Source organism: Blennius ocellaris, assembly GCF_963422515.1.
Source record: "Blennius ocellaris genome assembly, chromosome: 5".
Lineage (NCBI taxonomy): Eukaryota > Metazoa > Chordata > Actinopteri > Blenniiformes > Blenniidae > Blennius > Blennius ocellaris.
The window spans coordinates 936,474-950,358 of NC_137654.1; the positions used below are offsets into that span (position 1 = coordinate 936,474).

Here is a 13,885-nt window from a genome sequence, read left to right on the forward strand (position 1 = left end):
TTATGTTGCAGTTGTAGAGCAACCCAATTATTAGAGCCGGAGCACCTCTGGCCTACATTTGATCAAAAAGAATAGTTACAGTATGCCATGTGCTGTCAACTGTGTCTGCACAAACATGATAAATCTCGAGCTTGAGAAAACATGTTGCAGAACATTTTAGATGAAATTTGACAGAATATAGTAGCAGAGGCCGTGTTACACCATCATACTTAACTCAAGTAATTGTCTATGATGTGACTGTTGATGGTAAGACTGTGTAAGGCAAAAGACATTCAAGATCTGTGCGCACAATCTTCAAACTTCTGCAGGTGGTGCTGTTTTTCTGCCAAAAAAAAAAATGGTTCACTAGATCTGATGTGTTCTTAATGTTTTGCAACTTTTCATGTATATTTAGGCCCTCAAAAACAGGTATGTTTGTGATAAGGTGTTTTTACAGTCCTCTGAAGAGTTCCAACAGGGTGCCGGGACCATAAAAATAATTTAAGCTAATCAAAAGAAGAAGATCCCAGGAACCCCTAACCTTAACCCTATTCCCAACAGAGGTCCTCCAGGACATTGATCACTCATTGTATCACCCCACACTCCTTGTGGTAGCATTTCTACCTGCATGTCGTATGAGTTGGTAAAGTGTTGAAAGCTTGAAGAGAATTCTTCTCTTACACTTTGAGGATATTTGCAACCAGCCGTCCGAATGCAGCTCCACACAGCAGCGAGGGGACAAAGAGACCACTGGGGACAGACACACCGTACGTCCAACAGGCCAACAAGAAATACAGGAGGAAGAAGATGGACAAGGTGATGGGGCTGAAGGTACCTGAGGGGACAACAACACAGACTTATTATCATGTGCATCAGTACATTCTTTAATTTTGGTGAATATACTGCTTCCGGATTAATTACTGTGCAGACATGTCCTCTTCGCTTCCCGCTTTGCTATTGCTCTTCTTTCCAACTCTTGTTTTTCCTACATTTTACATTCATCTACAAGATACATTTTCAAAGAAATACTTTTGTTCACGGAAACATCCTTTCATCTTTTAATTTCTGGCACTGCACTAAGTTGGTTTAAAACTTACTTGCAAGATTGTGACTGTTGTGTCGCTTATGAATCTGAGCAAATGAAAATATCTTCCGCATCTACATGCTCTTGCTGGCTCAAAACATAGAACATTACATCTCCTGTCATAATGATGCAGATGACACGAATTTTATATGAATGACCACAGTCCCTCATACCTGCTTCGTAAGTGCATAAATAAAATTTTTGAGTGGATGCGTCAGAACTTTCTACAACTAAACATGGAGAACACTGAGGTCAATTTTACAACCACATTAATACAATAACAAAATCAGGTTACTACCATCTGAAAAATATTGTAAGAATTAAAGGATTTCTGACCTAACCAGATTCTGAGAAACTTGTTCATGTCCTCACCAACACCAGGGGAGCCCATTACACCAACACAAAGAGGATGGATCACATTACACCAATACAAAGAGGGTGGAGAACATCATATCCACGCTCCAATCTCTGCACTGGCTGCCTGTGTGTCAAAGGATTGACTTCAAAATTTTACTTCTGATCTATAAACCTGAGAATTTTCTCAAGCCTAAATTTACTGAACAAAACTATAAATGCAACACTTTTGTTTTTGCTCCCATTTTTCGTGAGCTGAAGTCAAATATCTAAAATGTTTTCTATATACACAAAATAACTATTTCTCTCAAATATTGTTCACAAATCTGTCTAAATGTTCGCGAGCACTTCTCCTTTGCCAACATAATCCATTCCACCTCGCAGGTGTGGCACATCAAGATGCTGATTAAACAGCATGAATATTGCACAGGTACGCCTTCGGGTGGCCACAATAAAATGCGGCTCTGAAATGTGCAATTTGATGACACAGCACAATGCCACAGATGTCGCAAGTTATTAGGGAGCGTTCAATTGGCATGCTGAATGCAGGAATTTCCACCAGAGCTGTTGCCCGTGAATTGAATGTTCATTTCTCTACCATAAGCCATCTCCAAAGGCGTTTCAGAGAATTTGGCAATACAGCTAACTGGCCTCACAACCACAGACCATGTGTAACCACACAGGCCAGGACCTTCCACATCCAGCGTGTTCACCTCCATGATGGTCTGAGACAGCTGCTGCAATAATCACTTTGCATAACTGAAATGTCTGCACAAACTGTCAGAAAGCGTCTCAGGGAAGCTCCTCTTCATGTTCGTCATCCTCATTGGGGTCTCCACATGACTGCAGTTCCTCATCTTAACCAACTTGAGTGGGCAAAGGCTCACATTGGATGGCACCTGGCACATTGAAGAAGTGTTCTCTTCACGGATGAATCCTGGTTTTCACTGTTCAGGGCAGATGGCAGACAGACTGTGTGGCGTCGTGTGGGTGAGCGCTTTGCTGATGTCAACGTTGTGGATGTAGTGGCCCATAGTATGGGTAAGCATATGTTAGACAATGAACACAGGTGCATTTTATTGATGGCATTTTGAAGATATGAAGCACAGAGATATAGTGACGAGATCCTGAGGCCCATTGTTGTGCCAATCATCTCTGACTATCACCTTGTGTTGCAGCATAATAATGCATGGCCCCCATGGTGCAAGGATCTGGACACAAATCCTGGAAGTTGAAAACATCCCAGATCTTTCATGGCCAGCATGTCACCAGACATGTCAGCCATTGAGCATGTTTGGGATACCGTATTTTCCGCACTATAAGGCGCACCGGATTATAAGGCGCACCTACATTGATTGACATAATTTACAACTTTGTTCATATATAAGGCACACCGCATTATAAGGCGCATGGAATAGACCAGTGGTCATAACCTTTATAGCTCAAAGCCATTAGGTTACATTTTCCACTGATTCTAACACCCAGAGAGGTGCACGCATTTTATTTTGATAGTCCTACCTGCAGCCTATGCCAGGACAACACTACACACAAAACCTTCTTCACTGCTGGTTGACAACTTACAACTACCGGTAATAAACTAAACTACATGAACTAAGCAACAAAAACACAACACAACACAATTATTACCGACACCACAAACCAAATATAACCCCCAATAATTGCATTTAAAACACCACAAACAGAAACTCCCATAATTCATTGCAGCTATCGGCTGCACTGAGGAGCTTACCGTCCAGAGGTGGTCGCTGCAAGGCATGATGGGAATTCATGTTTTGTGTTGTTGGAGATTATTGTGGGCTGTTGTTGGGCTTGGTGTTGTGTTGATTGTGTTTATGCTGTGTTTTTGTTCCCCAGTTTAGGGAGTAATTATATCATCTACCGTATTTTCCGCACTATAAGGCACCTAAATACCTCAAATTTTCTCAAAAGCTGCCAGTGCGCCTTATAGCCCGGTGCGCCTTATATATGGAAGAATTGCTCTACTCCAGACTGCTATTTGACAGCTGAACAACCAGAAGCTTTTATTTTGACAACTCCAACTTCTCAACCGGATCTTCAGAGCGGACGACACTCCACACAACACCTTCATCACTCATGGTTGCACACCAACATTCTAACAAACCAAAATAAACTAGATGAAATAATTACTCCCTAAACTGGGGAACAAAAACACATAAACACAATCAACACAACACCAAGCCCAACAACAACCCACAATAACCTCCAACAACACAAAACATGAATTTGTCGCTGCAAGGCATGATGTCCCATCATGCCTTGCAGCGACAAATTCATCCTGAGCTCCTCAGTGCAGCCGATAGAAACTCCCATAATTCATTGCAGCTGTTTGTGGTGTTTTAAATGCAATTATTGGGGGTTATATTTGGTTTGTGGTGTCGGTAATAATTGTGTTGTGTTGTGTTTTTGTTGCTTAGTTCATGTAGTTTAGTTTATTACCGGTAGTTGTAAGTTGTCAACCAGCAGTGAAGAAGGTTTTGTGTGTAGTGTCGTCCTGGCATAGGCTGCAGGTAGGACTATCAAAATAAAGTGTGTGCACCTCTCTGGGTGTTAGAGTCAGTGGAAAATGTAACCTAATGGCTTTGAGCTATAAAGGTTGCTGACCACTGGTCTATGCATGCACCTTATAATGCAGTGTGCCTTATATACAAACAAAGTTGTAAATTATGTCAATTGATGTAGGTGTGCCTTATACTCTGGTGCCTTATAGTGCAGAAAATACGGTAGTTTATTTTGGTTTGTTAGAATGTTGTTGTGCAACCATGAGTGATGAATGTGTTGTGTGGAGTGTCGTCCGCTCTGAAGATCTGGTTGCGAAGTTAGAGTTGTCAAAATAAAAGCTTCTGGTTGTTCAGCTGTCAAATAGCAGTCTAGAGTAGAGCAATTCAGAATCAGAATCAGAATCAGAATCCTTTTTATTGCCATTGCTTGTAAACAGGTTCACAAACTAGGAATTTTTCTTGGTGAGATGTGCAACATTAAACATAAAAACATACACTCGGTTTTAGATAAAAGAAAAGCTAAAAACTTTAAGCTATAAGGCTTTAGGAATATAAAAATAAATAAGCTAAAAATAAGAGGTAAAATATGGTACACGGCAACAATGGACATAGAACAGCAGGACAACAGGATGGAATTACTTACGGTGCATAAGGTGATGGAGTGATAAAAAGTGATACAGTGATAAGTGGTGCAGTGGATCTTAGTGCAATAGAGCAGGTTACAGTCTGTACTGAGTCATTAAGTCTCTGTATTGTTCATGAGTCTGACGGCGGTGGGGAAAAAACTGTTCAAGTGGCGGGATCTCTGGGTCTTGATAGACCGCAGCCTCCTGCCTGAGGGGAGAGGGGTGAATAGTCCGTGTCCAGGGTGAGAAGGGTCAGCAGTGATCCGACCCACACGCCTCCGGGTCCTGGAGATGAACAGGACTTGGAGAGATGGGAGCTGACAGCCAATCACCTTCTCAGCAGCACGCACAATGCGCTGCAGTCGGTACTTGTCCCGGTCTGTGGCCCCGGGGTACCACACTGTGATGGAGGAGGTGAGGATGGACTCGATGATGGCCGTGTAGAACTGCACCAGCATCTTGGTCGGCAGCTTAAGTTTCCTCAGCTGCCGCAGGAAGAACATCCTCTGCTGGGCCTTCTTGATGAGGGAGCTGATGGTTGGCTCCCATTTGAGGTCCTGGGTGATGGTGGTACCCAGGAAACGGAAGGAGTCCACAATGGAGATGGGGGTGGGGGAGTCTGTCATGGTGAGGGGGGACGGAGGGGCTGTGTCTTTCCTGAAGTCCACGATCATCTCCACTGTCTTCTGGGCGTTCAGCTCCAGGTTGTTGTGGCTGCACCAGGACGCCAGCCACCTCTCTCCTTATATTCTTCCATATATAAGACTCACCGGGTTATAAGGCGCACTGGCAGCTTTTGAGGAAATTTGAGGTATTTAGGTGCCTTATAGTGCGGAAAATACGGTACTCTGAATCGGTGTATACAACAGCGTGTTCCACTCCCTGCCAATATCCAGCAACTTGGCACAGGCATTGAAGGGGAGTGGACCAACATTCCACAGGCCACAATCAACAACTTGATCAACTCTATGTGAAGGAGATGTGTTGCACCGCATGAGGCAAATGGTAGTCACACCGGATACTGACTGGTTTTCTGACACCTCCCCAATAAAGCAAAACTGCGCATTTCAGAGTGGCCTTTTATTATGGCCATTCTAAGGTACACCTGTGCAATATTCATGATGTCTAATCAATACCTTGATATGCCACCCCTGTGAAGTGGGATGGATTATCTCGACAAAGGAGAATTGCTCACTAACAAATTTAGACAGATTTGTGAACAATATTTGAGAGAAATGGGTCTTTTGTGCTTATAGAAAATGTTTTACATCTTTGAGCTCAGCTCATGAAAAATGGGAGCAAGATCGAAAGTGTTGCATTTATATTTTTGTTCAGTGTACATCTCAGATTTACTGGTAGAATAGGAAACATCCAGACTTTTGAGGTCTTCAGGAAGAGGTTTATTAAGTTTTCCCAGAGTCAGAAGCAAACTAGGCGAAGCAGCCTATCTCCTCACCCATGGAACAAACTTCCTGAACACCTGAAGACTGCTTACAAACTCCCTTCTTATAAATCAGGGTCTAAAACCTTATCATTTGCACAGGCTTTTGGATAAACAATAGACTATTTTTATTCTTAATCCCTTCAACTCCTTGAACAGCACTGTGAATTGCCTGAGGTCAATGCTGCTCTCTAAATAAATTTGCCTTTCCTCGAATGGCATAATGAAACTCTGGTTTGGTCTGGCTCTGTACTGCAACAGCAATGCCATACAGATGGATGGATGGATGGATGGATGGATGGGTGCCTTGAATGGTGAGTTTAAGCAGCACTAGAGCGGGAGCATTTTAAATAGAGAAGTATAAGTGATCAACAATTATGATGGAAACATACACCAGATTTGTGCAGAACAATGTCTTATCAAATAGTGTTCGTTGTTTGTTGACAGTCAGATCAATCTTAATGTTTGAATATATAAAGGTGTCACCAGTTTCACTAAAATGTTCTTTTATAAGAAAAAAATGATAATTAAAATGCAGCTTCATGTGACACAATGGATTTAAAATGTGGAATTTAACGTCATTTTGTGATCCAAAAGGAGATAATTTAGGAAAAGCAATTGAGCATGAGACATTCTTTTCTTCACTGGATTCCCCAGCAACCTCCAAACAGGCTCATTTGGTTGATCTGAGGCTCTAAAATGTCTGCATGCTTGTTTCTCGTAGTTAAAGGTCTGAGATGGACAGAACTGTAATCCTCATTTATATAAAGCAGATAAAGTAATCAGAGAAATAGAGGACTGTCTCAGAAAATTAGACTATTGTGATAAAGTCCTTTATTTTCTGTATTGCAATTAAAAAAACAAAAATGTCATACATTCTGGATTCATTACTCATCAACTGAAATATTGCAAGCATTTTATTATTTTAATATTGCTGATTATGGCATACAGCTTAAGAAAACTCAAAATCCTATCTCAAAAAATTTGAATATTTCCTCAGACCAAGTAAAAAAAAAGATTTATAACAGCAAAACAAAATCAAACATTTGAAAATGTCAATTAATGCAGTCAGTACTTGGTTGGGAATCCTTTTGCACGGATGACTGCATCAATGCGGCGTGGCATGGAAGCAATCAGCCTGTGGCCTTGCTGAGGTGTTCTGAGGCCCAGGATGCTTCAATAGCGGCCTTTAGCTCATTTGCATTATGGGGTCTGGTGTCTTTCAGCTTCTTCTTCACAATACCCCACACATTCTCTCTGGGGTTCAGGTCAGGGGAGTTGGCAGGCCAATGGAGGACAGTAATGCCATGGTCAGTACACCAGGCACTGTGGGCAGGTGCCAGATCATGCTGGAAAATGAAATCATCATCTCCATAGAGCTTTTCAACAGATGGAAGCATGTAGTGCTCTAAAATCTCTTGGTACACGGCTGCATTGACTCTGGACTTGATGAAACCCAGTGGACCAACACCAGCAGCTGACATGGCTCCCAAACATTGCTGACTGTGGGAACTTCACACTGGATTTCAAGCTCCTCTCCAGCCTTCCTCCAGACTCTAGCGCCTTGACTTCCAAATGAAATACAAAACTTGCTTTGGTCTGAAAGCAGGACTCTGGACCACTCTGCAACTGTCCAGTGCTTCTTTTCCAGAGCCCAAGTCAGACGCTTCTTCCGTTGTCTTGAGTTCAGGAGTGGCTTGACCATGGGAATACGGCTATTGTAGCCCATTTCCTGGACACGTCTGTGAACGGTGGCTTTTGATACCTGGACTCCAGCTTCAGTCCACTGTCTCTGAAGCTCCCCCAAATTCTGGAAGCGGCTCTGCTTAACAATGCTGTTAAGGCTGCGGTCCTCTCTCTTGGTTGTGCAGCGTTTCCTGCCACATTTCCTCCTTCCAACAGACTTTTTGTGAATGTGCTTTGAAACTGCACTCTGTGAACAGCCTGCTCTTTTAGAAATGTCTTTTTGTGTCTGACCCTCCTGATGGAGGGTGTCAATGATGGTCCTCTGGACAGCAGTCAGGTCAGCAGTCTTCCCCATACTTGTGATTTAGTTTACTGAACCAAGCTGAGTGTTTTTAAAGGCTCAGGGAAACCCTTGCAGGTGTTTCCAGTTAATTAGACGATTCAAGTGATTAGTTAAATGGCCTGCTACTATACTTTTTCATGATATTCTAATATTTTGAGATAGGATATTTGAGTTTTCTTAAGCTGTATGCCATAATCAGAAATATTAAAATGATAAAAGGCTTGCAATATTTCAGTTGATGTGTAATGAATCCAGAATGTATGACATTTTTGTTTTTTTAATTGCATTACAGAAAATAAAGGACTTTATCACAATATTCTAATTTTCTGAGACAGTCGTCCTGTATATTATAATCTTACCATCCTGGTGGAAGAGCTGGTGAATTGCAGCCTCCTGTGGGTTGAAGAACAGCGTCGCCATGTCATTGTATGTCTTGTTGGAGCAGAAGTATTGACGAATGGTTGAATTAATGTCTTCACTGCTGGTTGGCTGAAAGCAGAATATGTGCAAGAGAAAATACACACAAATATTGTTAAATGTAGAGACTGAAGGGAAAGAATATGAACTGTGGTGTCCAGCTTTAGTGGAAACTAATTGCAACAATAATGACACAAAATCAAATAATCACACTGATGTGACAAAGGAAAAGAAAAACAACTAAGAAAGGTTGTGAAAATGACTCAGAATTAATGTTTTTGGTATATTTCTATTATTGATGTGTTATGGTTGTGTTTGAGAGTAAGTCTCAGTTCAGGTGAAACACTTTGTGCTGAAGAGGCTCGATTTCACAGGCAGTGCTTTAAAAACAAGTATCAGAGACTCCAAGCTTGGAATGATTTATCTGTGGAGGAGTGGAGGGCTACATGTAACTTTGCACATACCACATGTATTAATGTACACCTCAGATTAATACAGTTTAAATGGTTAATGCGAGTCTATGTAACACCGGTAGATCTTCATAGATATAATGGTAACATTCCTGATCTATGTCCAAAATGCACCGGCTGTAGGGGAACACTGGCTCACTGCATGTGGTATTGTAGGAAGATTGCAGTATTTTGGGAACAAATAAGAGGTGTCATTGAAAAAAAAATTTCTAAGAAATTTATATTGGACCGAAGGCTATTCATATTTGGTCTATACCCAGAGAAATGTACATATACAAAGAGTGAAAAAATGCTTATAAATATAAGCCTGTTGAATGCTAAGAGATGTATATCATTATTTTGGAAGAAGAGTCATGGACCTTCTGTGGAACAGTGGAGGCAGCAGATGTTGTCAACACTCCCATTGGAGAAGATCACCTATGTGTTGAAGGGCAGACAGAATGTTTTTGTGAGTGTCTGGGGGCCTTTCATGTTGTATGTTAAAGACCTTTGAGCATGAGTAATAGTGTGATGTTTACTTTACCTTTGTTAATTCTTTCTGAACGGGCATTGTGATTTGTTTTTTGTTTTGTTGTTGTGTGTTATGTTATAAAAATTAATAAAAACTGTTTTGGAAAAAAACCAAAAACAAGTATCAGCCTGTTTTTAGGGGTTTTAGGGGTCTCTGCAACTACTCAAACACCAGACACTGCTGTATCTTTCAGGGTCATTTGCATGTCTGTTTGTTATCGCCCGCCTGGCACCCCTACGTGTCCAACGGCTCCTCCTTTATGAGAGGAGAGATGAGGCAGCATACCTGATATACCCTGACACATCTGGGGCTTAATCACCTCTCTGCCACAGAAGCAAAAAGGCTTCGACCAGAAAATATCCATTTGTGTTCAAGGAGTGTATCGATAATATTGACACCATGAAGATATTTACATTCAAACTGAGGAGTCAAATCGAAACTTTAAAAAGAAAAAAGCTCACTTGTGTAGGGATTTCTTACCACATAAGGATAACTATTTATGTTGTGGTTGGCTATCGATAATGATAATTAGCACCATAAAGAGCGTCACCTGCACCAAAAATGGAAGCCACTGGTGGACCAGTGCTTGACAGTCTATGTCAAGCCATCACTCAGCAAGCCAATGTCACAGAGTACCCTGTGAGGAATCATAAAGCTTCATTACTTCCTGATTCCAACGTTCAAGGGTGGCCCACTTAAATATAAATCCTTTATCAAATCTGTTGAACATGGAGTTAAAGGCTGCACCAGTGAAAACCATGATCGGCTAGAGTTTTTGCTGCAGTACACAAGTGGCCAAGCGCATGAGCTGGTTAAAAGCTGCATTCACATGGAACCTTCAGTAGGCTATGCTAAAGCGAAGCAAATGGAATTTTATGGTGATTTTATAAAGGAGGCTTTGGATTGGCCCATAATCAAGCCAGAAGATGGCGCTCCTCTTCAGTCCTTTGCGTTATTCCTCACAGGCTGCTCCAACACGATGTTAGCTAAATGGAAGACTTGGACAACACAGCTAAAATAAAGGCACTGGCTAACAATTTTCCTTACAATCTCAAAGAAACTTGGAGAAAGTATGCCTGTGACCTGCAAGAAAAAGAAAAGAAAAGAGCAAGGTTCACGGATTTTGTTGACTTAGTCAACAAACAAGTCAAGTATATATTACATCCACTCTATGGAAACCTGAAAGAAACCAGCACAAGCGCTAAAGACCCAGTCTGATAGAAACCAAGACTGCAATATGCAGAAACATTCAAGCCTAAGAAATTATTCACAACAGCAGTTGTTACACCCAGAACCAAAATCAAATTCAAGATGGAAAATGTCAAACCAGCAACATCAAAAACTCAACCTTTCATAGTGGACGCCAACAGCAAGCCATGTGTTTATTGCAAAGGAGAGCAACGCAGCCTGCAGAAAACTCAAGAGCAAACCACACAAGGAAAAGATCAACTTCTTGAGAAGCAAAGGTGTGTGTTTTATGTGTTTGACACATGGTCACATGAGTAGCAGCTACAGAGAGAAAGTTCAGTGTCAGGATTGCTCTCGACTACATCCTACACTGCTGCACATGAACATTAAAGAGTCACAGGAAGAAGCAGTAAAAGAAAGTTGTGAGCAACAATCTGTATCTAGTGCTCTTGTACAAATGATGGAAACTTTTGGAGTCACTGGGGCCGGTAAGGAAGATTGTGTTCTTTCAATCATTCCAGTGTGTTTCAAGGCACAAAAGGGAACCAAGACAGTGACAACGTATGCTTTCTTGGATCCAGGTAGCTCGGCTACTTTTGCTACAGAGTCACTGATAAACCTACTAAACATGAAGGGATGCAATGCAAGCATCTCGTTGCGAACAATGGGAAATGTACTCATTGTGAACACATGTATTGTGAACGGACTAGAAATCAGTAGCCTGGAAGAGGACGAGTTCATCAAACTTTCCGAGGTGTATTCACAAAAGGACATCCCTGTGACCAAAGATAATATTCCACGTCAAGAAGATGTTAACAGCTGGCCTCATCTGAAAGAGGTGAAACTTCCCACTTATCCAAGCAGAGGTTGGATTGTTCATCGGAGCAAATGTTCCCAAGGCGATGGAGCCACTACAGGTGATCAGCAGCGTGGATGACGGACCATACATCGTGAGAACAATATTACGCTGGGCAGTAAATGGACCTCTCAGAGGTGGAATGGAGACAAATAACTCGAAAGAAGTCACTGCAAACCGAATCTCAGTAGCCAAGCTTGATGAGCTACTGGCAACTGCAGTTCAAGCAAGACTTTCCTGATGCTGGACTGTTAGGCCTCGGATCTCCAATATGGCCCCACACTGGCTGAAGAGCAGTTTGAGCAGTGAGTAAAATCAGTTGTAGGGATTTCTTACCTCATAATGATCACTATTTATGTTGTGGTTGGCTATCAATAATGATTAATAATTATCAAAGATAGTTATCAATTATGTTATTGAAATGTAATCTGATCTGTATCAGTACCTCGGAGCACCACCTGTCTTAACAGGAAATGATAGCCAATTCAGTTCTATCAGTCTCATAAGATATACTAAACAGTAAATCAGGAATTTGAATTAATAGTTAAATTAATTACAATTACCAGAATTAACAGTAAAGCTTGAAGGCTTTTGGAGTTCTTGACACAGAAGAGGTCGACATTTCATTCACCTTTGTGCTCATTAATAACACAGCAAGTATAATTCCAAAAATTATTTTTATTTACAATGAAAACAAATAAACACAGATTCTAACTACCTATATACAGCGTAATGTGTGTAGCTGTGTGTGTGTGTGTGTGGAGAGAGAGAGAGAAAGAGAGAGAGAGGTGGAGGGAGTGTGCGTGAGACGTGTGAAGGAACTACAAAACAAGATGGCGGATCACAAGAAACTACATTCAAATGGAGGTTATCAGAGAACAGGAAGTCTGTCCTGGGTCTCCACCATGTGCTGGAGAACAATGGAACATGGAAGCTAGTCTTTAGCGTCTGCTTCCTGTGTGTCTCTGCTAAAGGACCATTTCTAGAATGAGTTGATGTGAATGCGACTTGTTTTGTAAAACGTCAGGAGTCGTCAGATGGTGTTCAGTTACTGTGTGATGTTGTCTTTGATGTGATATGTGTAGGATTGTGAGTTAACAAGTTAGTAAAGCAGATTAGCATGCAGACCCTGTGTCTGTGGCAGAGCTAACGTTGGTTTACAGGTTGATAACTGCTCCTAATATCATTATCTATAGAACTCAATCACTGTAACAGAATCAACACATCTTCATAAAAGTTAAACCGTTCTATGCATAGCATCAGGTTTAACTAATCTCAGGTAAAGCCCAGTTGTTCCCACTTCCTTGGAAGAGTTCAGTTGTCCTGGCTGAAGGGAAGCTGGTGTCTTCTCCTGTAGGTAGCACCTCCTCCTAACTGTGGTTTGCTGGTTCTGCAGGCGGAGGAGAAGAAGATGGAGTTGATGTTTCAGGAGTCCTTCTTTGCAGCTCCCGGTTGTCCCTTTTGTCCAGACTGAGGAGCTGGTCACTCAGGTCCGTGATGGTTTTCTTGCTGGTTGAGGAAAACACAAAGAAGTTCTGTGAGGCGTCGTTTCCCTGGTTCCGTCCTGGAGAAACCGGTTGGTTTTCCTTGGTTGATGGGAGATCAGACTCTGGGCGCTGATCTCTTGGTCCGGGGAAGGTCTGACCCTCGTGGTCGGGTCAGCCGAGGAGTTGAGGAGTGAAGGCCCCTGGTTGCAGGCCTCTGGTGTTAGCTGTAGCTAACGCTGGGTGAGCTGCCTCCAGCAACCCACCTACTCGGGGAATACTCACTGCAAGACTCTCTGCAAGACTGGTTTTTTCAGGCTTTTGTTGAAAGTTTGTGGATTCGAAGGTGTCGAATCCTGAGAGCTTCAACCAATCAGTGACTGGCTGAGAGCATTTCTTTTCAACAGAAAGCGGGGGAGGATCTGCTGTGGCAAAAGGCCCCCCACACTGGGTGTGATGGTCAACCACATTCCTGCGTCCAAATTCATATGTCATGACTGTGTATCATGACAAACGAAAATTGTGTTTTCTTAGAAATGAACAAACTTTCCGTGGTCTTGTGAGATCCCAACATCCCCCTTGTGTCTTCAGAAGCAGACTCGATGTGTGATTCTGAGGCCATAGATAAGAAAGTTCATTCATCAGTTCATTCATGTGGTAACATCTGGACATTTGGTAACCAACTGGGCATTGTTGGTACTATCTGTCTCTGCTATGCAAGAGAAGTACAAAGAATCCTTCAGGTTATGGAACACAATTCAGATAAACCACAATAACACTGGCATGATGTGAAATAACTAACTTGTTTCCCACTAGGTGTTAGTGAGACACAGGGTTGGTAGTTAGAATGGGTTAAGGTGAGAAGGAGGAGAGGTGTCACCTTGATGAGAGCTGCATGGAAATGCA

General features: G+C 42.0%; 1 protein-coding gene across 1 annotated transcript in view; it reads right to left on the bottom strand.

The window, feature by feature from the left end:
- clcn6 (chloride channel 6) overlaps positions 1-13,885 on the bottom strand; it is a gene marked incomplete at its 5' end in the record, with an annotated part of 99,449 nt that overhangs the window by 27,214 nt on the left and 58,350 nt on the right. The window contains 2 exons of the mRNA XM_080495964.1: positions 661-814; positions 8,413-8,542. Coding sequence (XP_080352090.1) covers positions 661-814; positions 8,413-8,542 — 284 coding nt within the window. The remainder of the gene's footprint in view (positions 1-660; positions 815-8,412; positions 8,543-13,885) is intronic.